Raw genomic sequence first — 22,333 nt, forward strand, 5'->3', positions numbered from 1 at the left:
GGAAATGAATAGGAAATGATAGTAAGCCAAAAACATCCAATTATTGTCCAATAATGTCCATTTCAACTGACCAAGACATTTCAAAAGCACACCAGCAGCAAAATTCAACTACCAGTATCTTTTGGATTCAAATACAGACCAATTTTGGATAATATATTTATTACAAAATAAAAACATTAACATTAAGCCTATCAAACAAGCAGGACAAATAACTAAACTCAGCAAAAAAAGAAACATCCCTTTTTCAGGACCTTGTCTTTCAAAGATAATTTGTAAAAATCCAAATAACTTCACAGATCTTCATTTTAAAGGGTTTTAAACACTGTTTCCCATTCTTGTTCAGTGAACCATAAACAATTAATGAACATGGAACGGTCGTTAAAGACACTAACAGCTTACAGACGGTAGGCAATTAAGATCATAGTTATGAAAACTTAGGATACTAAAGAGGCCTTTCTACTGACTGAAAAACATCAAAAGAAAGATGCCCAGGGTCCCTGCTCATATGTGTGAAAGTGCCTTAGGCATGCTGCAAGGAGGCATGAGGACTGCTGATGTGGCCAGGGCAATAAATTGCAATTTCCTTACTGTGAGACGCCTAAAACAGCACTACAGGGAGATGGGACGGACAGCTGATTGTCCTTGCAGTGGCAGACCACTTGTAACAACACCTGCACAGGATCGGTACATCCGAACATCACACCTGCGGGACAGGTACAGGATGGCAATAACAACTGCCAGAGTTACACCAGGAATGTACAATCTCTGCATCAGTGCTCAGACTGTCTGCAATAGGCTGAGAGAGGCTGGACTGAGGGCTTGTAGGCCTGTTGTAAGGCAGGTCCTCACCAGACAACAACGTCGCCTATGGGCACAAACCCACCGTCACTGGACCAAACAGGACTGGAAAAAAGTGCTCTTCACTGACGAGTCGCGGTTTTGTCTCACCAGGGGTGCTGGTTGGATTCGCGTTTATGGTCAAAGGAATGAGTGTTACACCGAGGCCTGTACTCTGGAACGGGATCGATTTGGAGGTTGAGGGTCTGTCATGGTCTGGTGCGGTGTGTCACAGCATCATCGGACTGAGCTTGCTGTCATTGCTGGCAATCTCAACGCTGTGCGTTACAAGGAAGACACCCTCCCCCCTCATGTGGTACCCTTCCTGCAGGCTCATTCTGACATGGCCCTCCAACATGACAATGCCACCAGCCATACTGCTCGTTCTGTGCATGATTTCCTGCAAGACAGGAATGTCAGTGTTCTGCCATGGCCAGCGAAGAGCCCGGATCTCAATCCCATTGAGCACATCTGGGACCTGTTGGATCGGAAGGTGTGGGGTAGGGCCATTCTCGCCAGAAATGTCCGGGAAGGTGCCTTGGTGGAAGAGTGGGGTAACATCTCACAGCAAGAACTGGCAAACCTGGTGCAGTCCATGAGGAGGAGATGCACTGCAGTACATAATGCAGCTGGTGGTCACACCAGATACTGACTGTTACTTTTGATTCTGACCCCCCTTCGTTCAGGGACACATAATTCCATTTCTGTTAGTCACATGTCTGTGGAACTTGTTCAGTTTATGTCTCAGTTGTTGAATCTTGTTATGTTCACACAAATATTTACACATGTTAAGTTTGCCTTAAATAAACGCAGTTGACAGTGAGAGGACTTTCTTTTTTGGCTGAGTTTATGTTTGAATCTAGGTATACTTTTGACCAGTGGAGGCTGGTGGGAGGAGCTATAGGAGGACTGGCTCATTGTAATGGCTAGAATGCAAAACATTTAATGGTATCAAACATATGGAAACAACATGTTTGACTGCGTTCTATTTATTCCATTGCAACCATTACAATGAGCCCATCCTCCTATAGCTCCTCCCACCAGCCTTCATTGCTTTTGACTGGTCAACAATACAGTTTATGGTTATAATCCACTTGGATGGAAAGCTATTTAGATCTAACCAGATCTAAATTGTGAGTATGAGTTATAGATTTACATGTAATGTCCGTGTCTGTTAAATATGTGGAGTAGATATTCTGCATGTGATTATTTGTCCTATGACCTCATCCATCCCCCTGCCTGAGGGGTTTGACCCTGGCCTCCATGTTGCTGATGCGCTGCTTGACCTTGGCCTGGTATGTTGCCCACTCTGCAATCATTCTGGTGAACTTGATCGTCATGACCTCCATGTTGGTCTCCATTGTAAGGACTTTGTTCTCCATTTCTTTGGGGTCGGCCTTGTTTCCCAATTCCTCATCAATGAGGTTGTCTTTCATCAAGATGGCCTTGCCTTTCTCTTCCAGAGCGTACTTGGCGTCAGGGTACTCAGTGAGAGCATCCATCAGGTCGTCTTTAGACAGGGCGAAGAGGTCAGAGTAACCCACGCTCCTGATGTTGGCTGTTCTTCTGTTGCCAGCCTTACTGCCCTTGATGCCCAGGATACTGAGATCTCCGAAGTACGCCCCATCGCTCAGCACACACCACTGTGTTACCCCGTCGTCCGCCACCACAGCCAGCTTCCCTTCTTTGATGATGTACATCTCTCGGCCAATGTCGCCCTTCTTACAGATGTAGTCTCCGGGGCTGAAGACCTGCGGCTGCAGCTTGAGCACAAGCTCGATCAGCAGGCCGGCTTCGCAATCCTGGAAGATACGCACTTTCCTCAGCGTCTCCATGTGGACGTTGATGGCAATCTCAGCCTTCAGCTTGTCCGGCAGGTTCTTCAGAACCTCCTTCTCGTCGCAGGTCTTCTTCTCCGTCCACAGGTAGTCAAACCACTTGACCACCCTGGCCTCCAGGACCTTGGAGACCTTACGAAACTCCATGTACTGCTTGATGGAGTCGATCTTGGCCTGGAACTCGGCGCGTGCCGCGTTCATGTTGGAGATCATGGCGCCAACGTTACCAACAATGGTGGCAAAAATCAGCACGCCCGTGAGGAAGTCGGCGACTACAAACAGGTACTCGATGTCTCTGACAGGGGGCGGGGTCTCTCCAATGGTGGTCAGGGTCAGGGTGGACCAGTAGAGGCAGTAGACATACTTCCTGGACAGCTGGCCCATCTCGGGGTCAGTGATGTTTGGGTACACCCAGGTGTCTGAGCCGAAGCCCAGGAGTTTGGAGAGGGCGTAGAAGACGCAAGCGTTCCAGTGGATGATGATCAGGATGTAAAGCACAAGGTTGCCGATTCTGAAAATGTTGGGGTAGTTTGTCCTGGTTTCCGTTCGGTCGAAGAACTCAAAGAGGCGCGCCATCTTGCCGAGGCGGTTGAATCTGAACTCTGGATTGTTGTAACCGTATGGAATGAAGGCAAGATCGGTAGGTATCATCGATATGATGTCATATTTAAATTGCTTCTGGGCTCGGTAGTGTTCTTTTAGTTTCACTGGGTCCTTCACGAGCAATCCTTGTTCCAGGAAACCTGTTGATGACATTTCAAAGCTTTATCGCAAATACTAGATTGTTGAACAAGGCTATGTTATGTAGAAATTATTTCAACAACCCTAAACAAGAATGGTTTTACCTGTCCTAGATCTCACAAACGTGTCAATGTAATAGATGACATCTGAAGTGTAGTCGAGAACCATCCACAGCATTACATAGTTGGCCTGCAGGTCATTGAAACTAGCTCTGGGAGATAAGCAGAAACACAAGAGTATTGATCATTCACAATTACTCAACAATATCTTGGGAAACCCTAAAGCTGTAATTCTAAAACAGCACACACCTTGGCACCAGAAGCATTAAGTTGTAGAATGCTGGGACAGCTACTATTGTCAGCCATTGGTAGTACATATCAGTGGCGGGGTCAATGATCCACACTTCTTTACTGAAATAAACATAAAATACAAGGCTTTTTCCTGTAAACTTATAATCCATTTTTTTGTTTATCCATATAAGACTTCCATATAACCATAGAATCTGAATATACTTACGGGGGATCCGGTTTCTTCTCATCTGGTTTCTTATCAGGTGGCTTCGGGGGATCCGGCTTCTTCTCATCCTTCTTCTCGTCTTTTTTGCTGAACACATTATTTTCCCACATATCGTTTTATCAATCTCAATGAAGCAGGTACTAACTACAGCACAGCACACTATTACACAAGGGGAAAATAAGAGGATTATCTATAGCAGGTGTAATCAACCAAGCCTTGTTTCACCATCCTGATCTCGCAAGCTAACTCTCTGTTTTTCTATATGAAGCAGCGGAGGCTGGTGGGAGGAGTGGACGTGCTCATTGTAATGGTTGGAATGGAATAAATGGAATGGAGTTAAACATGTGGTTTCCATATGTTTGAAGTGTTTGATACCATTCCATTTATTCCCTACCAGCCATTAAAATGAGCCCGTCCTCCTATAGCTCCTCCCACCAGCCTCCACTGATACGAAATGTTAAGAAACAAAAGCTCAGCAGTCTGGATGGTGGATCAGGCTAATCAACTGAACTAACGTCACTCTTACAGATTTGTTTGGTGATATTGGATTGTAATGTTCATGGAGGGTGTTATTTGGTTTCAATTAGATGTTCCATTGCATGAAACTATGTGCAATGATTTATCAAGACCAGAGGGGGGCAGCATTCTACTGTCGGGTCAAAAGAGTAGTGACAGGTCTCTTGGCTTTCTCCTGATATTTCTTTGTAATTTGTCATTCTTTGTGCTCCAGTATGACATTTATAAAAACAAATATGTGTCTGATCACAATTATGACACACAAAATACTTTGGAGAGTGACAGGGGGGGAACAAAACCATATACAGCTATTTATTTACACCCGCAATAACATCTGCTAAATATGTGTGTGACCAATAACATTTGATTTGATTAGATTAGTTACTACCTACATAGTAAATGAAAGGTTCTGAAATACTTATGTAAATGTTATATTTAAATTTATTTTGTTATCAATCAGCAACAATGTCTAAAAACCTGTTTTTGCCTTGTCATTATGGGGTATTGTGTGTAGATTGATTAGGGGAAAAAACAACATTCATTTTAGAATAAAAAGTTTTAACGCAACAAAATGTGGAAAAAGTCAAGGGGTCGGAATGCTCTAGTTGGTCCACTTACTCATCCTTGTTGTTGCAGTTGTTCATATTGTATGCTGCAAGGGGCCATTGACCATTGCTTGAAAAAATATAGAAATACACGTGTTAGCTTCAAATCTAAGCAGTTATTTCATTTCTAAGTCATAATAATTGCAACATGAGAGAAAGAGAAATTGAGCAAAACACACACACACACACACACACACACACACACACACACACACACACACACACACACACACACACACACACACACACACACACACACACACACACACACACAGGGACTCACTTCCTCCTGCGGACTTGGTCAGAGAGTCTGGTGTTGGACATGCTCTCTGCTCTCCAGGCCTCTCTGAACTCTGTGTGTGACTTCATGGTTGAGTCTAAAGGAAGGGTATCTAAGGGCTGACTACTGTGAGATGACCAGCCCTTCACCAACACCATGAAGCGAGACAGCCTGAGAGAAATTCATTGTAATGTTGTTCAAATGATGTTCAAACATTGAGAAAACAACTATACATGCATTATAAAACAATGAGAAACAACTATACACACATTATAAATGATGAAGAATAAAAAACACATTAAAGTCTATTGACTTATTTTGATTGTAGTCCTTAAAATGAGCATAAATGTAAATAATGATATGTAAAAAAGACATCTGCACTGACCTGGACATGCCTCCTGTCCCCGTGAAGGAGGGGTCCAGTTGGTCCTCATGGCTGCAGTGTAGAGAGGACACCAGGAAGAGAGTGAGGCCTCCACCAGGCTAAAAATATACACTGAAATTGTACTAGCTTGGGATGTGTCAACGTTTGTGTTTACTGTGTTTGGAGTGTCACTACACTGCAATAAATCATGATCACACAGAATGCTTACTGGCATTCAAAAATGGCATTCAAAAATGGAGTCTGTGTGTTGTTGGCTCTTCAAAGTAAAAGTTTTCAAATCCTAAACTAAACCCAAGCTGGTAAAATCCTGTACATTTCTTACCTGCTGCCACTCTCAATCTGGTCCAGGTTGTCGGGGGTGTTTACCGAACAGCGGCCGTGGCTGGGATAAGACTGCTCCGTGCTGATCTTAGGCATCTTGGTTCACTCTATGGTCCCCAATGCATCAGGCTGGTGGACTGCTGTGAACTGAACAGAATAGTGAGGATACTTTAGAGTAGGATAATATAATAATATAATAATATATGCCATTTAGCAGACGCTTTTATCCAAAGCGACTTACATTCTACGTATGGGTGGTCCCGGGGATCGAACCCACTACCCTGGCGTTATAAGCGCCATGCTCTACCAACTGAGCTACAGAAGGACCACAAGGGTTAGGGTTTGATTATTTACATTGTTCACAGTCTCACAAGTCAGAACAACTGTTTGTTAAATATTAAATATACCTACAACTATAACAGAGACATTTCAATGTTGAAGCCTAGAAATTGAGGCAACAATGTTCATATCAGTAGTTGTGTACATCCACATTTTATATTAATGTATCACAACCATATAAAGTTTATGACTATGATTCAACTATCTATTATAGGATAACTCTAGGTCTAGGATGACTCTGTGACTCTCCTAGAGGGGAGAAGTATGAATAGGGATTTTAAGGGATGGTGAACCACATGTCTCACTGTGGATTTAGAAGGGATTTTTACAGACTTAACTATGGTTTTAACAATCTCACTTCATATAGACTGATTCACGAATTTTATGAATCTACATTGTATCGATGAATGTGTGTTGGACGTGTACTGACCAAGACATTTGCTTAATAACAACAATAAAAAACTCAAATGTGATCTAAAAAAAATACGATTTTTCTTGTTGGTCCACAACCACACAACAAGTGTGACTCGCACTAAAGTAATGCTTTGCTTTCCAAAGCGTTACATGCAAATGATGTGGAGTATTGACGTGACCTGCCCATAGTATGGTGTGATGTCTTTGAATGGCCCTATCTGAACCTCAAATTGAACAACTAAATGAAACACGAGATTAGAGAAAGAATACAGATACATTAGTAAGGCATGATTGTATTATTCTGCGCAACATGTTTTATTTGAAATCAAAGACAAAAATATTTAAATGGAATATGTATTCGTGCTTATTTTTAAAATGTCAAATAACGGATTAACACACATTCAAATCTAACATTTTACAACCTGCATGCAAGGAATAATTAATTAATGAATTAATCCACACAGTTTACAACACTTTCGGGTAGGCTACATCTCTACTGTTAAGAATTACGAAGGAGACCGAATTAAATCCAATTGATTGACTTTTCAGAATGTTTGATGTTTCCAATGTTTCCAATGTATCTATAATTTATGTTAACATGTCTTTATGGTTGATTATAAACTATTTCAGCAGCTGGTGATAATAATAAAAATCTGTCAAAAAGGTTAGAATAAGGCCTACATCCAAGTTGTAATTGTTTTAATTACTTCTTCAAACTTTTGAGTTAATTCATTGTGATTTAATTTAGTTGTTTAGTTCATCCTATTTTTTAACACAGTAGTCTGCTTAAATGTGATCTAATCAGAACGTCCTCACAAATTGCCTTGCCAAGTAGCCATAGCTGCTTGGATCTATCCTTTATTGTTGGTCCCGATTAAATGTAGGCGAAAACATGAAAACATTTTATCTATAACATTTGATGAATTCTATATTATTTGCAACAAAACGGAAAATTGGTTCTTTCTTTAGACTACCACACAATTTGTGCAAATTTCTAGTCTAAATGTACCTGAATATAGTTTAGGGAAGGATAGTCCTCAACCAAATGTCTTCGTCAAAGGAACTCTCGATGTGATATAATCCCATGTTTTCCTCCTTTGCTTCATAGGCTACACAAACGTTTTCCAATCATTAATTCCTCTTTAGACACGGCCTTACATTACTTTCAAATGTTATACTACTGGACACAACGACTTGGAATTATATTTCAGCACCCAGGCCAACGGACAGCTCCCCCTGTGTCCTTTATTACCCAAGCAGCCTTCTTTAAACCGTAACGCACTTCCGTCACCTTCATGAACAGTCATTAACTGCTTGGTGGGAAGAAGAGAGAGAAGGGAGGGGTCTGTGAGCGCCACCGCTTGTTGCGAAGTGAAGTTTCTACAACTTTTAACGACTACCACATAAGGGCAGTATTCATTTAGTTTCGGAATTTTGCCATTAGCCTACAGTTAGGTAAGATAGTACTTGTTCAGGTGGTGAAGTCCTATCATTTATCGTTAGATGTTGCCTGAAATAAATAATGTCGTGCAACAGAGTCCTTGCAATGGGCCCTAATGTCAGTCACCCCTGGACCAGATGTCAGTTCTTCCACCAGGTTCGACTAAACAAGGTTCAGACCAGACTGCCATAAGTACATGGTCATGAGAGTATATTAAGAAGGAAGACGGATTTACTCTTTGGCTCCAGTGAATAATAGAGCAGGAGTCAGAAGGATGAGATGAACTGGGGCTTAAAGAGGCTAAAAGATTAGTCCATTAGAAATGTAGTGCGTATTTCATACTCACCCCCTCTCCCTGCCTTCTTGAAAATGAATCCCTAGACTCCCACTTAGCAACATTGCTCCTCCATTGGGACTGAAAGAGGTGCTATGTGTTGCTCCTCACCTGCATAATAACAGATAATAAGCAACGTCCCCTTACGGATTGGATAAGTGGTCGAAATATGGCGTAAATTCCACCTAGCCTATCAGAGGGCAAGGTGAAAATATTATAATATTCCAGACAACTATCGACTCCATTCATATCTACACAAGTGTCTTGTGAGTAGTGGGTAGGTGTTGATTTAGGACTGGGTGATTGGTGTTGTGTCGTATCAGGCAGGTAGTTTACCTACAGTTTACAAATACAGGAAGAGCCAAGTGCCCTTTTCTGCCCTTAGCTTGGTAGGACACGGTTGGCGCTCTTCTTTCCCTCAGCACAGCCTGGGCCATGAGCTGCTGTGAGATGTCACTGATGTTCAGAATGTCTCACCCACTAGGCTACTCTACTGGATGGCCACAGAGGCCCCACCCACTAGGCTACTCTACTGGATGGCCACAGAGGCCCCACCCACTAGGCTACTCTACTGGATGGCCACAGAGGCCCCACCCACTAGGCTACTCTACTGGATGGCCACAGAGGAGGCCTGGATGGCCACAGAGGCCCCACCCACTAGGCTACTCTACTGGATGGCCACAGAGGCCTCACCCACTAGGCTACTCTACTGGATGGCCACAGAGGCCTCACCCACTAGGCTACTCTACTGGATGGCCACAGAGGCCTCACCCACTAGGCTACTCTACTGGATGGCCACAGAGGCCCCACCCACTAGGCTACTCTACTGGATGGCCACAGAGGCCCCACCCACTAGGCTACTCTACTGGATGGCCACAGAGGCCTCACCCACTAGGCTACTCTACTGGGTGGCCACAGAGGCCCCACCCACCTGGGAAAAGTGGAGAAGACACAGGGGAAATCCTCCGTCCTCCATCTATAGAACAGAAGCTCTAATCTTAGATTTAAGACTCCAGCATGTCCCTAGATCCACTAATGTGTTTCCCTGGTCCAAGTGTTAAGTCAGTTCTTGTCATGACGGACTTAAGGAACCGCAGAGGCACCCGAATGAATGTGAGAGTAAAGCAATTAATTAGTTGTTCAGACAGTGTTTCTCCACTACCACAGCTATAAATACTTATCAAGGGCTCAGAAATAAACATTGAATTAACAGTCATTAATAAAAGGCTAATTCTGTCCAACAACAATTCCAGAAACTGCATGACCTGTCCTGTTGGCTGTGAGATGTAGGTGTTTACTGGCCATACAACGTTAGATAAAGGGCCAGAAAAGTGATTGTTCGACTGGGGGACATGCATTCGTACCAGGCACCCTCTTCAAGTAGTAGACTAAATCTACACTGATGTAATATTAGAGGCATAGATGGAGCTTCAGAGTCCATATACTGAAATTGTATTGAAGTATTTTTGTTTGTGTTTTATTTGTCTTTACGTTTGAACCTTGTGTACTCCAAAAGCCTACGTGTGGCCAGACTGCAGTCACTGGCACTGTGGGATTAGTACTTACAAATGAGATTGCCTCTAATCTTTTGATGGTATTTGGACGTTCACAAGAGAGGCAATGACAACTGCAGTCAGCTGGGAAGAAGTTAATAAGAAGAGTCTTTAGGGTGTTTTTCAGGGTCTCCCACAATACAGTTGATCAAGATATCCAAATGTCTCCTAATATGGAGGAGCCACTTCCTTTTCTCTCACATGAGAAATCATTGATCTTGTGAGATTGTGTGTGTAACCATGATACCAATGATTCACTCCATCCTAGGCGTCTTTGTCAATGTGCTGAGGGATCAATTAAAAATCTCTTTGTGCTGGAATAAACAGGCCAATTCAAATCATACACTGCTGTCCTGGAGCATTTCCTAGTATGACCTGGAGCATTTCCTAGTATGACCTGGAGCATTTCCTAGTATGACCTGGAGCATTTCCTAGTATGACCTGGAGCATTTCCTAGTATGACCTGGAGCATTTCCTAGTATTTCCATATATTTCAGTTTATTAGGTACACCCATTTAGTACTGGGTTGGACCCCTCTGCCTCCAGAAATGCCTGAATTCTTTGGGGCATGGAAACGTTGCTCAATGGGACCTAACGTGTGCCAGGAAGACGTACCCCAAACCATTACACCACTGCCACCAGCCTGTAACGTTGACATCAGGCAGGATGGGTGATGAACTCTTGCTGCTTTTCGCCACATCCTGATTCTGCAATCAGCCTGACGCAACAGGAACTGGGATTTGTCGGACCAGGCAATGCTTTTCCACTCCTCAATTGTCCAGTGTTGTTGATAGCGTGCCCACTGGATCTGCTTCTTCTTGTTTTTAGCTGATAGGAGTGGAACCAGGTGTGTGACAAGAACAGAGGAGTTGTGCGTTCCGAGATGCCTGTACTGCGCCTTTATTTGCCTGTTTGTGGCCCGCCTGTTAGCTTGCACGATTCTTGCCATTCTCCTTTGACCTTTCATCAACGAGTTATTTTCCCCCACAGGACTGCCGCTGACTGGATGTTTTTTGTATCTCGCACCCTTCTCGGTAAATCCTAGACATTGTCGTGTTTTAAAAGCCCAGGAGGCCAGCCGTTTCTGACATACTGGAACTGGTGCGCCTGGGACTGATGATCATACCACGCTCAAAGTTGCTTAGGTCACTAGTTTGGCCCATTCTAACGTTTAATCGAACAGTAACTGAATGCCTCGATGCCTGTCTGCCTGATTTTTATAGCAAACCACAGCCACTTGACTCACTGTCTGAAGAAGCCAACCATTTTGGTGAATGGGGTGGTGTACCTAATAAACATCCCTATACATGGGCTACGCACTTAAGACCCCATATGTGTTAACCAAACCACACATTGAAAGACTCACGAAGGACACACATCAGGGAACTAAGACATTCATAGTAAAGTCTCTGTATAATACCCCAGATATAATAATAATAATAATAATAATAATACATTTGATTTCCAGACACCTTTCAGGACACTCATCTTACATTAAAATGCCTACATAAAATCTAGTGCATATCCTCAGCCAGATCTAGACAGGACTGTTAACATGAGAGGATGTAAACTGGGATGAGTGAAGAGGGCATGGCTCTTCCTTTGGGTTTCTTCATATTATCTCATAGGCTCAATCCACTTTTGCAGGTTTAGTAAAATGGAAAGACCCACAGGTAGGTCAGGGGTGGCCAACCATCCTCCTGGAGAGCTACAGTACTGGGTGTCTGTAAAACAACAACCATTTGTTAGATATTATGCTTCATTGTTGGCTAACCTATTAATTTATTTTAACATTTCATACAGATGGCTGGTCATAAAGATTAACATTTGTGGCATAATATAAATTATTATGATGAACAAAACATTTGAGCTTTTTTCCACTGAGGATCAATCAAATTCATAGTCTGTTATCTACATAATCTGTTATCTACTTGCCCTGTGCTGTAAAGCCTAACCCATCACCATCCTGTATGTCTCCAGCAGTGGAGGCTGCTGAGAGGACGACGGCTCATAATAATAGCTGGAATGGAGCATAATGGCTGGAATGGAATGGTATCAAACCAGTCACTCAATTCCAACCAGTGTCATGAGCCGTCCTCCCTTCAGCTACTTCCACTGGACTCCAGGCAGTTGTTTATTCTATTGTGTTGTGGGTAAACGCAACAATAATTGCTAAACCCATGTGCATTTCTAATTGCTTAACCATCTTTCGCTTCACTCCAATCACACCACTGGGTCCCTGATCTGCCCTACTAACTGTGCAGTTGTCAAGCTAGAGGAACACCTTTGTGTCCTGGGGGGCCTGTATTATCTCCCCTAGGACCCAGCACTAGGGCATATGGACCTTGCACGGAAAACAATTGGCCATATGTCAGCAAAACAAATTGAATGTCTGCATGCTGATTGTTGCTCCCTTCAAATAAACTCAGGGAAGGATTCACAAATGATATGAGGTACATTTACTTTAGTGTATTAAAGTCTGTCATACATTATAACTTGGATTTGATGGTGTCATTGGCTTATGGTGTCATTTGGGTCATACAAATATGTTGTGAGTGTGTTTTCCCCCATTCTCGCTAATTTTATTTTGGCATATTGAAATTTGATTGGGAAATGATGTAGCATTGCTGCCCTCTGGAGTTTACATGTATTATTCCACTTGATCTTCACCCAACAATTTAATGAAAAGCAAAGCATAAGGATGATAATCAGATATTCATAATTGATTAGTAATGCCTGACCCGTGTCTTTAAATTCCTGTCTGTCATGTGAACTGATAGAGATGGTGGCTGCTAAGAGAATAAAGACACGTTATACATAGTGCCTGTCTAGTCTTAACTAAACGTTAAACTGCTATAATAACAAAAGAGAGAAATCTATGAAGGCTGGAACTGCTGATAAAAAATATGTATGAACATGGAACAGATAAAAAAATATGTATGAACATGGAACATAACTTTTATGTCTGTTGCATTTGAAATAGAAAATATAAATTAAGGATGTAAAAACACTAAAACGTGTGAGAAGGTCGAGGGGCAAAGACCAAAGTACTTGCTCTTGTGCTGTTGCCAAGTGCCAACTGCACCGTTCACAGTGTCCACAAAGTTTCCTCGTGTCACTGCTTGCCAGTTCTTGCGCTCAATGTTTATAGCTCGGAGCACACGGTCATAGTGATGCAGTCAGAGCAGAAGAATGGCGCAAGCAGAAAGAACACCGAGTTTCCTCCACTTGCCAGTGAGGGGAAAAACGTCTTGTTTCGGATATCTTCGGGTTTTATTTTTTGCACTTTTTCATATAGCTCAGGCAAATAAACAAGGTTTGTATTTTTAGTTGTCATTTTTTTCCGCTACATTTAGCCAGCAAGTGTACTATTGCTAGCTAGCAAGCTTAGCTACCGTTAACGACCTAACGTTAGCCTGTGTTCAAGACTAGAGCCAAGGTGTCCAGTGATTGAGGGGGTGTCGGCTTGTATTTGGACTGGCTTAGTAAAGGACATGGCTCAATAGCTAAATGTAATACTTGGTTGCGTTATGACCAAACTAGCTAGCTAATATTCACACATTCCTAACCAGTCCAGTCGCTTCTTTAACGTGTTGGTAACGTCGTTAGCCAAGCTAGCTAAAGTGGCCCTTGAGATTTCAAGCTGTACCGTTCGCTAACTAACATAGCTAGCTCAATTGTTTTGCCAGTTCCAGTCATGTTTCACTAAATATCCTGAACTTAGGTAGCTAACGTAATCATTTTGGATATCTATCACTAGTCCTGGGTAACTTGTGATCAACCTTCACTAGCTAACTTTAGTGCTTGTCACACTGGTTTAGCTGTTCTTTTAAACCAGGAAATAAGTGGTATTTTTAGTTTGTCAAGACCGACAAGTTCAAGTTCATTTATTTGTCATTTACATATAAGCTACACATTATATACATCATGGACTGGAGTACAGTGCAACGAAATGCACACTCATCATAGGTGTGCTCATTTACCAGGTTTGCGTTTTTTTCTTATTGGTTTGCTTTGCTAACAAGCTATCCTCGTAACGTTATGTTTCATACAGTCAGAATTAAGCCCATTCCTCACTGGGATTCAACAACACAGTAGCTAGCTAGATGGCTACAGTTGTTTAGGGAAGCATTCGTTTGCTAGTACACCTTCCCATATCCAATTAACTGTAACTTTGACAAATACAAATGTAGCCTATGGCTAGGGTGAAAAGGAGAACTTTTTCCACCAGCAGTTTCAATGTGTGAAGCAGTGGTGGGTTGAGTTTAAATGCCACAGTTGAAATGCTTCCTGTCTAAAGTATGGCTGTTTCCTGCATTGCTGAACATAATCATGACATGTTTAAGGAATGTACTGAAAATGGGGACCTATATGCACACTTAACACACCCTACCAATAGCAGAGACATGGATATTTTCATCGGTTTTCTGCTCTGTTTACAGTTGGCAAGTCAACTCTGCCACTTTCTGCAGAATGTAATTATGGAGGGGTCTTTTAATAACTGTTGACAAATTGTGTCTCCACAGCATTCATCCAATCAGACACAATCTTAGAGGTACTTCACTTTGGTGAGGGAGGCCTCTTGCAGGTAAGACATTGTTTCCTTACACTCCCATCCTAGCGACCACAGAAAGGCACATGACCCTCCCTATACAACATGCACAGCTGAACACACTATCACACTACTATGTAGTTACTCAGTAAACACGAGGTGAATAGCAGCCTGTGAAATCAAGTATAATTGCTGTAAAAATTAACATGAGATCAGTATCTTCTCAAAGCTGTAAATTTCACTTTCTCTGCTATATGTATTTTTACCCCGGTAGTCTGTGGTTAGCCTTTATCAGGTTTCTTGGTCGTGTGCTGTTCACTGTTTCAGACGAGACAAATGACAGAGAGGACTTCTGTGAGATATCCAAAAGGACATTATTGACAGTGATACATTTACATTTAAGTCATTTAGCACCCAGATATAATAGTTTACAAACATGTCACTGTTATAGAGGCTAGCGAGCTCTGGTTGGCCCGGCGGGGTCAGCACACTGTCCATCCCACATGTCACTGCTCTGAAAGTCAGTCACCCCTCCTCTCTCCACCACTGTTCACCTGCGCACCTCGCCTGCCTGTGCTGATTGGCCTTAACAGATCAGTTGAGGGCTCAACTAATTTAAACCCCCTGTGGAGTGTTTGCATAGTATATAAACATCCCCTCTTTAGCTATGATCAAATAGGCCTAGAATTGCAAAAAGTTGAGGGAACGGTAAGAAACAACAGGTAGACTGCCACCACTTCACATGTTAAATGGTCTTAGATGAACAAGGGCAGTAGTTGTGTAAATAGCTGCGTAAATATGGCCAAGGCCGGTTTGATTGAAGGAGGTACATAGTCAGAGACGTTAAGCTTTTGCTGGTTTTGATGCTTGAATCACTGTAGTGCAAAATATGATTTTTCAATTAGCAGTGAGGTGAATAGAGTTAATACAGCACATTCTGAATCCAATGCAAATTGGGCACCAGTGTTGGGTTCAATTGATGGGTGTTCCACCTTTGTGGTGGAAACACATCCGTTTGACTGCTGTTATAAAATAAAACGACATCATCATGTCAGAACTGCTCACATTTGCATGCACCAGCACGTCTTACTTATTTGCCTATGACTTTCTGCATCTAGACCTGGTTTGTTTGTTCTGATGATATCATTAGGGGTGGGATAACTTTCTTTTTGTTCCTACGTTTTGAGTCATGTCAGACTAGAGCTATGATGATCGCCTGCTGCTCATCTAATGGTTACTTCACATGGATTTTTCTTTGTTTTACAGATAGAGCCTGACCTTCACCTGGGTTCATATCATCAAAAAAGGTATTTAAAAAAATAATTTATCTTTGAATGCACCTATGACTCTGAGAGAACTGTATTTGTTGTTTCAGGCCACAATGACTGTAAACAATTAATTAATTAAACGTCCTTATGTAACACCAGTCGCACCTAGATAGACTCGAAATAGGAGGGTAAACCCTGGCATTAGCATCACATCTCTACTCAGCTTATCTATGGCTGCTAGCCAGTTCCATATGTAGCGGCTTTGCTTCGTAGGAGACTGATCCTCCATTTGCCACACCTGTTCTCATTTCCATCAACATAGTCATGCTCTTGGAGGTGGGGCTGGTTAGCTGGCTGCTGGGAGGTGGAGCTGGTCGACTGGCTGCTGGGTTTCACTGGAGGTAGACAACGGGAGGGTGTGGGTCTGTGTGTGTCCTAGTCACTATGGAGACAGTGGAGGGATGTTAAGAGTTTTCAGGAGGTTCAATTAGAGCCCCGCTGCATCAAGGCAGTGTTAGGATCACATTGGGAGGGGACTGGGTTTACATAGCATGTGGACAGACATCATCGTTAATAGCGAGAAGTGGATTCCATAAAGTCTCACCCAGTGAATACGTTACCCCTTTTAGACATCGGTTGTGAAGCTTTCAGCCAAACTAGGTGGCAGTTCGCTACACTTAACCTTGGTGGCATTTAGAAGAACCGGTCTGAAACATGTTAATCCTCTTGAATAATCAGTGTGTGTCCTGCCTTACATTCCTCAGGCCAGGTTAACCGTCACCCTCAGCCAATGAGGTTCCTCCAGATCAGAGGCCTGTCTCTTTCCTTAAGTAAACACACACACAGGTGAACTAAACAGGCTTTCCAGGGATTGTTTGGCAATCGGTGTGTTTCTGTGCTAGGGTCACAAAGTAACTCAATCTGCACAGTGCACTCCACACCGGCGGCACACGCCCATCAGGCGGCACACGCCCATCAGGCGGCCCACGCCCATCAGGCGGCCCACGCCCATCAGGCGGCCCACGCCCATCAGGCGGCAGTACATGTGTCGTGACATAATAAGTCGGTCAGAACATCATGAGAACCACATCAGAAAACATGGATGGGGTGGAACGCCACAGTGCAGCACGTCATCGGGGCGATTGTCAACATCAGCAGGGTTTCTTTTCCCATTACGTTGTGTGTGCCCTAGGTCTGTTTCGGTGTAAAAATCTATTAGTGTAAAAATAGCTGAAGCACAGGCCTTGGTTAGGATATTTGAGTGCTTCTCTCCAGGGCTTTAGTGGCTCCTTCAAAATAATCTATTTGGTCTGAAAGTGTCTCGCTCCACCTTTTTCACTCTCTCTGAAACTAACAGAGACTATTATGGTGGATGGGATCATGTGAGTTTTAGTAAGTTTCACAGAGGGATCTCCTCTCAGTATTTACTATTTTGTAGAATAATAGAGAATGTCAAAACTATGAAATAACATGTGAAATCATGTAGTAACCAAAAAAAGTGTGAAAATCATCTAAATATATTTGACATTCTTCAAAGTAGCCACCCTTTGCCTTGATGACAGCTTTGCACACTCTTGGCATTCTCTCAACCAGTTTCACCTGGAATGTTTTTTCAACAGTCTTGAAGGCGTTCCCACATATGCTGAGCACTTGTTTGCTGCTTTTCTTTCACTCTGCAGTACTCATTTGGGTTGAGATCGGGTGATTGTGGAGGCCAGGTCATTTGATGCAGCACCATCGCTCTCCATGGTCAAATAGCCCTTATACAGCCTGGAGGTGTGTTTTAGGTCATTGTCCTGTTGAAAAACAAATGATAGGCCCACTAAGCGCAAAGCAGATGGGATGTCGTATCACTGCAGAATGCTGTGGGAGACATGCTGGTTAAGTGTGCCTTGAATTTTAAATAAACCTGTGTCGCCAACAAAGCACCACCACCTCCATGCTTCAAGGTGGGATCCACATATGCAGAGATCGGCCGATTATGTTTTTTTTTACCGCCAATACCGATTATTGGAGGACCAAAAAAGCCGCTACCGATTAATTGGCCTTTTTATTTTTTGTAATAATGACAATTACAACAATGCTGAATGAACACTTATTTTAACTTAATATAATATATCAATAACAAATAATTTAGCCTCAAATAAATAATGAAACATTTTCAATTTGGTTGAAATATTGCAAAAACAAAGTGTTGGAGAAGAAAGTAAGAGTGCAATATGTGCCATGTAAGAAAGCTAACATTTAAGTTCCTTGCTCAGAACATGAGAACATATGAAAGGTAAGAAGTTTTCGGTTGTAGTTGTTATAGGAATTATAGGACTATTTCTCTCTATACCATTTGTTTTTCATTAACCTTTGACGATTGGATGTTCTTATAGGCACTTTAGTATTGCCAGTGTAACAGTATAGCTTCCGTCCCTCTCCTCGCTCCTACCTGGGCTCGAACCAGGAACACATCGCCAACAGCCAACTTCGAAGCAGCGTTACCCATCGCTCCACAAAAGCCTCGGCCCTTGCAGGGCAAGGGGAACAACCACTCCAAGTCTCAGAGCGAGTGACGTTTGAAACGCTATTAGCGCGCATCCCACTAATTAGCTAGCCATTTGACATCGGTTACACCAGCCTAATCTCGGGAGTTGATAGGCTTGAAGTCATAAACAGCAGAGCTGCTGGCAAAACGCACAAATGTGCTGTTTGAATGAATGCTTACGGGCCTGCTGCTGCCTACCATCACTCAGTCAGACTGCTCTATCAAATCATAGACTTAGTTATAACATAATAACACACAGAAATACGAGCCTTAGGTCATTAATATGGATAGTTTCCAGAAACTATCATCTCGAAAACAAGTTGATTCTTTCTGTGAAATACGGAACCGTTCCGTATTTTATCTTAACGGCTGGCATCCATAAGTCTAAATATTCCTGTTATATTGCACAACCTTCAATGTTATGTCATAATTACGTAAAATTCTGGCAAATTAGGTGCCCAAACTGTTGCATATTCACTGACTCTGCTTTGCAAGAGAAGTGACACAATTTCACCTGGTTAATATTGCCTGCTAACCTGGATTTCTTTTAGCTAAATATGCAGGTTTAAAAATATATACTTAGGCATTGATGTTTATGGTTAGGTACACATTGGAGCAACTATACGCACATCATCAATTTTATGCAACACAGGACACGCTAGGAAAAACTAGTAATATCATCAACCATGTGTAGTTAACTAATGATTTATGATTGGTTGTTTTTTATAAGATAAGTTTAATGCTAGCTAGTAACTTACCTTGGCTTACTGCATTTGCGTAACAGGCAGTCTCCTCGTGGAGTGCAAAGTAATCAGGTGGTTAGAGCATTGGACTAGTTAACTGTAAGGTTGCAAGATTGAATCCCCCGAGCTGACAAGGTAAAAATCTGTCGTTCTGCCCCTGAATGAGGCTGTTAACCCACCGTCCCTAGGCCGTCATTGAAAATAAGAATGTGTTCTTAACTGACTTGCCTATTTCACCTTTAACCAGGTAGGCAAGTTGAGAACAAGTTCTCATTTACAATTGTGACCTGGCCCAGTTAAATAAAGATGAAATAAAGGTGTTTTAAAATGGTAAAAAAGTTCAATTTTTATCTGCCAAATCGGTGTCCAAAAATACAGTTTTCCGATTTGTTATGAAAACTTGAAATCGGCCCTAATTAATCGGCCATTCCGATTTTAATCGGTTGACCTCTAGCGGAGATCATCCGTTAACCTACTTTGCGTCTCACAGAGACATTGCGGTCTAATGTCCATTGCTTTTGTTATTGACCAAATACTTATTTTCCACCATAATTTGCAAATAAATTCATTAAAAATCCTACAATGTGATTTTCTGGATTTTTTTTCTCTCATTTTTGAAGTGTACCTATGATGAAAATTACAGGCCTCTTCTTTTTAAGTGGGAGAACTTGCACAATTGGTGGCTGACTAAATCCCCCTGTGTGTGTGTGTGTGTGTGTGTGTGTGTGTGTGTGTGTGTGTATATATATCTCACACACACACACATGTTGCCAAAATGCAATCTGGATAACTATTTTTAATCCTATGTTGATAGTTAATGTACCAATTATATGACAATGGAACAATACACAACATTCATATTTTACTAACTTACAGTTCATTTAAGGAAATAGTCAATTGAAATAAATTCATTTGGACCAAATATATGGATTTCACCAGACTGGGAATGCAGTTGTGAGGCTTGTTGGACGTACTGCCAAATTCTTCAAAACGACGTTGGAGGCCGCTTATGGTAGAGAAATTAACATTAAATTCTCTGGCAACAGCTCTGTTGGACATTCCTGCAGTCAGCATGCCAATTGCATGCTCCCACAACTTGAGACGTCTGGGGTGTTGTGTGACACACTACACATTTTAGAGTGGCCTTTTTAATGTCCCCAGCACAAGGTGCACCTGTGTAATGATCATTCTCTTTAATGAGCTTCTTGATCTACGTCAGGTGGATGGAATATTTTGGCAAAGGAGAAATGCTCACTAACAGGGATGTAAACTAATATGTGCACACAATTTGAAAGAAATAAGCTTTTTGTGCGTATGGAACATTTCTAGGATCTTTTATTTCAGCTCATGAAACATGGGACCAACATTTTATTTTTATGTATTCATTCTGATAGACCCTAATAGCAACAGCTCATATCAATGCCAATGGAGTCCCCTCACGCCTCCCTCTCTGTTCACCTTTGTCCTCTTAGTTGACTTGATTCCTCTCCATTGTTTGTGTAAACATCTGTAAGGGCAATTACGTTTTTATAGCTCTCTTATCTAGAAGTGTTGGATTAAACCAGTGCTTAGATTGGAGGAAGTTGGTATAACCCAGCTGAAGGAAGTGATGTCACAAAGGTATAGAAATTCATTTAATTCTAAAATGAAATGGAATAGCACTGAATGGTCTCTCTGCTTGAAGAGCAAGGAATTCAATTGAGAGATCAATACAAATGGAAAGCAAGGTGGTGAATGGAGTTTGTAGCGGAAATGTACGCTGTTAGTTATTGTGTGCATGTGCCTTTTTAAAGTCTGACTTGATAATGAAGGTCAATGTTCAGACTCCAGGGCAGCATGTGTGTATGAGGATGTAGGCGGTGCTAAGAGCCTTGTGTTGTGGTTATTGTCTGGTACGGCTGCAGCCGTATTACAACGGAGTGTCTGGTTTACTGTTTCTAACAGCTGAGATGCTGTGTTTGCTCTTCGTCATTAATCTATGAAGATGATCTCACAAATCTGTAGCTCAGTTGGTAGAGCATGGCGCTTGTAACGCCAGGGTAGTGGGTTCGATTCCCGGGACCACCCATACGTAGAATGTATGCACACATGACTGTAAGTCGCTTTGGATAAAAGCGTCTGCTAAATGGCATATATTATTATATTATTATATTAAATGGTTTATCAAGACACAACTTTTCCAGCACTACAGATTTAGCAATTTAACAAAGTTCTGCTTTGGCTATTCAGATCAGTTTCGATTAAGTTGAAAGAGCTCCATGGTTAACTTTTATTTAACTAGGCAAGTTAAATATGCAAGCCTGGCAATTTTCCTTTCACTTTGACTTGAGGTTTCTGTCCACAACACCAAGGACTGATTGACCACAAAAGCATGCAATAACACTGCGGCTTATGTATTTTCTCTCCAAATGACGAGTTGTGTTCAGCTTGTAAATAGTAGTTATTCATTGTCTAGTCATCATTGTGTTGAGGCCAAGATTATATTTAGTAACACGTGGTTCATCTGTTTTCTGTTTAATTTTATATTAGCCTTTCTCCGTTTTTTATTTTTGTCTTTCCATTTCTTAGGTGTCACACCAGTTAATATATATAAATAATGCAATAGGTGTCTTTATCATGGTTCTACCTCTTCTGGCTAGCAGCCAGTATCATTAGGTTTCTTTTACATTTCTCTACAATATGCAGAAGATTCATTATCAGATTCACTTTATCCCCTGGCCAGCATTCAGCAGGTTTAAAGTTCTCTAGACAACCTCTATAATATGCAGAAGAGACTTTTGCGTTGCTTAGTTGGAACAGGAAATGGCTTGTGGCTTTTTAGTCACGATGCTGACTGACGATGCATCTGTTCCTTTTTTTATAGTCTAAACTTCGCACCTCTCCTCCACCCACGGCGAACTAACACCGCCAAGCCTCCCATCTATCTAGCTGCTGACATTGCTTAAAAAACATTCAGTCTACATCAGAAGTTGGCCAATGCACGCCACGCAGAATAAGCAATGTATTTGCATTTTGAAACCTCAAGAATTTAGTGTTTGGTTGGCTGTTACACGGTGGCCCTTTTCAGTCAGTCAGTGGCCCTTTTCAGTCAGTCAGTGGCCCTTTTCAGTCAGTCAG

At 42.1% G+C, this 22,333-nt stretch overlaps 2 protein-coding genes across 5 annotated transcripts in view; one reads left to right on the top strand and one right to left on the bottom strand.

The window, feature by feature from the left end:
* Positions 1 to 142: 142 nt before the first annotated feature.
* On the bottom strand, positions 143 to 8,067 carry LOC127924384 (cyclic nucleotide-gated channel cone photoreceptor subunit alpha-like). Its single transcript, XM_052509121.1, has 9 exons — positions 7,802 to 8,067; positions 6,041 to 6,186; positions 5,719 to 5,769; positions 5,337 to 5,504; positions 5,067 to 5,123; positions 3,933 to 4,019; positions 3,725 to 3,826; positions 3,521 to 3,627; positions 143 to 3,418 (listed from the first exon to the last, which is right to left on the bottom strand). The coding sequence occupies exons 2-9, from the start codon at positions 6,133 to 6,135 to the stop codon at positions 2,061 to 2,063; spliced, it is 2,025 nt and encodes a 674-aa protein (XP_052365081.1). The 5' UTR covers positions 6,136 to 6,186; positions 7,802 to 8,067; the 3' UTR covers positions 143 to 2,060.
* Positions 8,068 to 13,015: 4,948 nt separating this feature from the next.
* The window catches only part of LOC118374885 (transmembrane protein 131-like), a 34,614-nt gene continuing 25,296 nt past the window's right edge, over positions 13,016 to 22,333 (top strand). For 2 of the 4 annotated variants that reach the window (XM_052509096.1, XM_052509098.1), the window contains exons 1-3: positions 13,020 to 13,436; positions 14,647 to 14,708; positions 15,939 to 15,979. In XM_052509096.1, coding sequence (XP_052365056.1) covers positions 13,313 to 13,436; positions 14,647 to 14,708; positions 15,939 to 15,979 — 227 coding nt within the window. In that variant the 5' untranslated portion in view covers positions 13,020 to 13,312. Of the gene's footprint in view, positions 13,437 to 14,646; positions 14,709 to 15,938; positions 15,980 to 22,333 lie in introns of all 4 variants that reach the window. The other 2 variants (XM_052509097.1, XM_052509099.1) reach the window with 2 other exon arrangements.

The sequence above is a fragment of the Oncorhynchus keta genome, unplaced genomic scaffold, assembly GCF_023373465.1.
Source record: "Oncorhynchus keta strain PuntledgeMale-10-30-2019 unplaced genomic scaffold, Oket_V2 Un_contig_3981_pilon_pilon, whole genome shotgun sequence".
Taxonomy (NCBI): domain Eukaryota; kingdom Metazoa; phylum Chordata; class Actinopteri; order Salmoniformes; family Salmonidae; genus Oncorhynchus; species Oncorhynchus keta.

Coding starts and splice junctions, on each gene's coding strand:
- LOC127924384 (XM_052509121.1), bottom strand. CDS start 6,135: ATGCCTAAGATCAGCACGGAGCAGTCTTATCCCAGCCACGGCCGCTGT. Junction 5,770..6,040: donor CAGATTGAGAGTGGCAGCAG/GTAAGAAATGTA, acceptor TCTACACTGCAG/CCATGAGGACCAACTGGACC. Junction 3,419..3,520: donor GTTTGTGAGATCTAGGACAG/GTAAAACCATTC, acceptor TGTCATCAACAG/GTTTCCTGGAACAAGGATTG.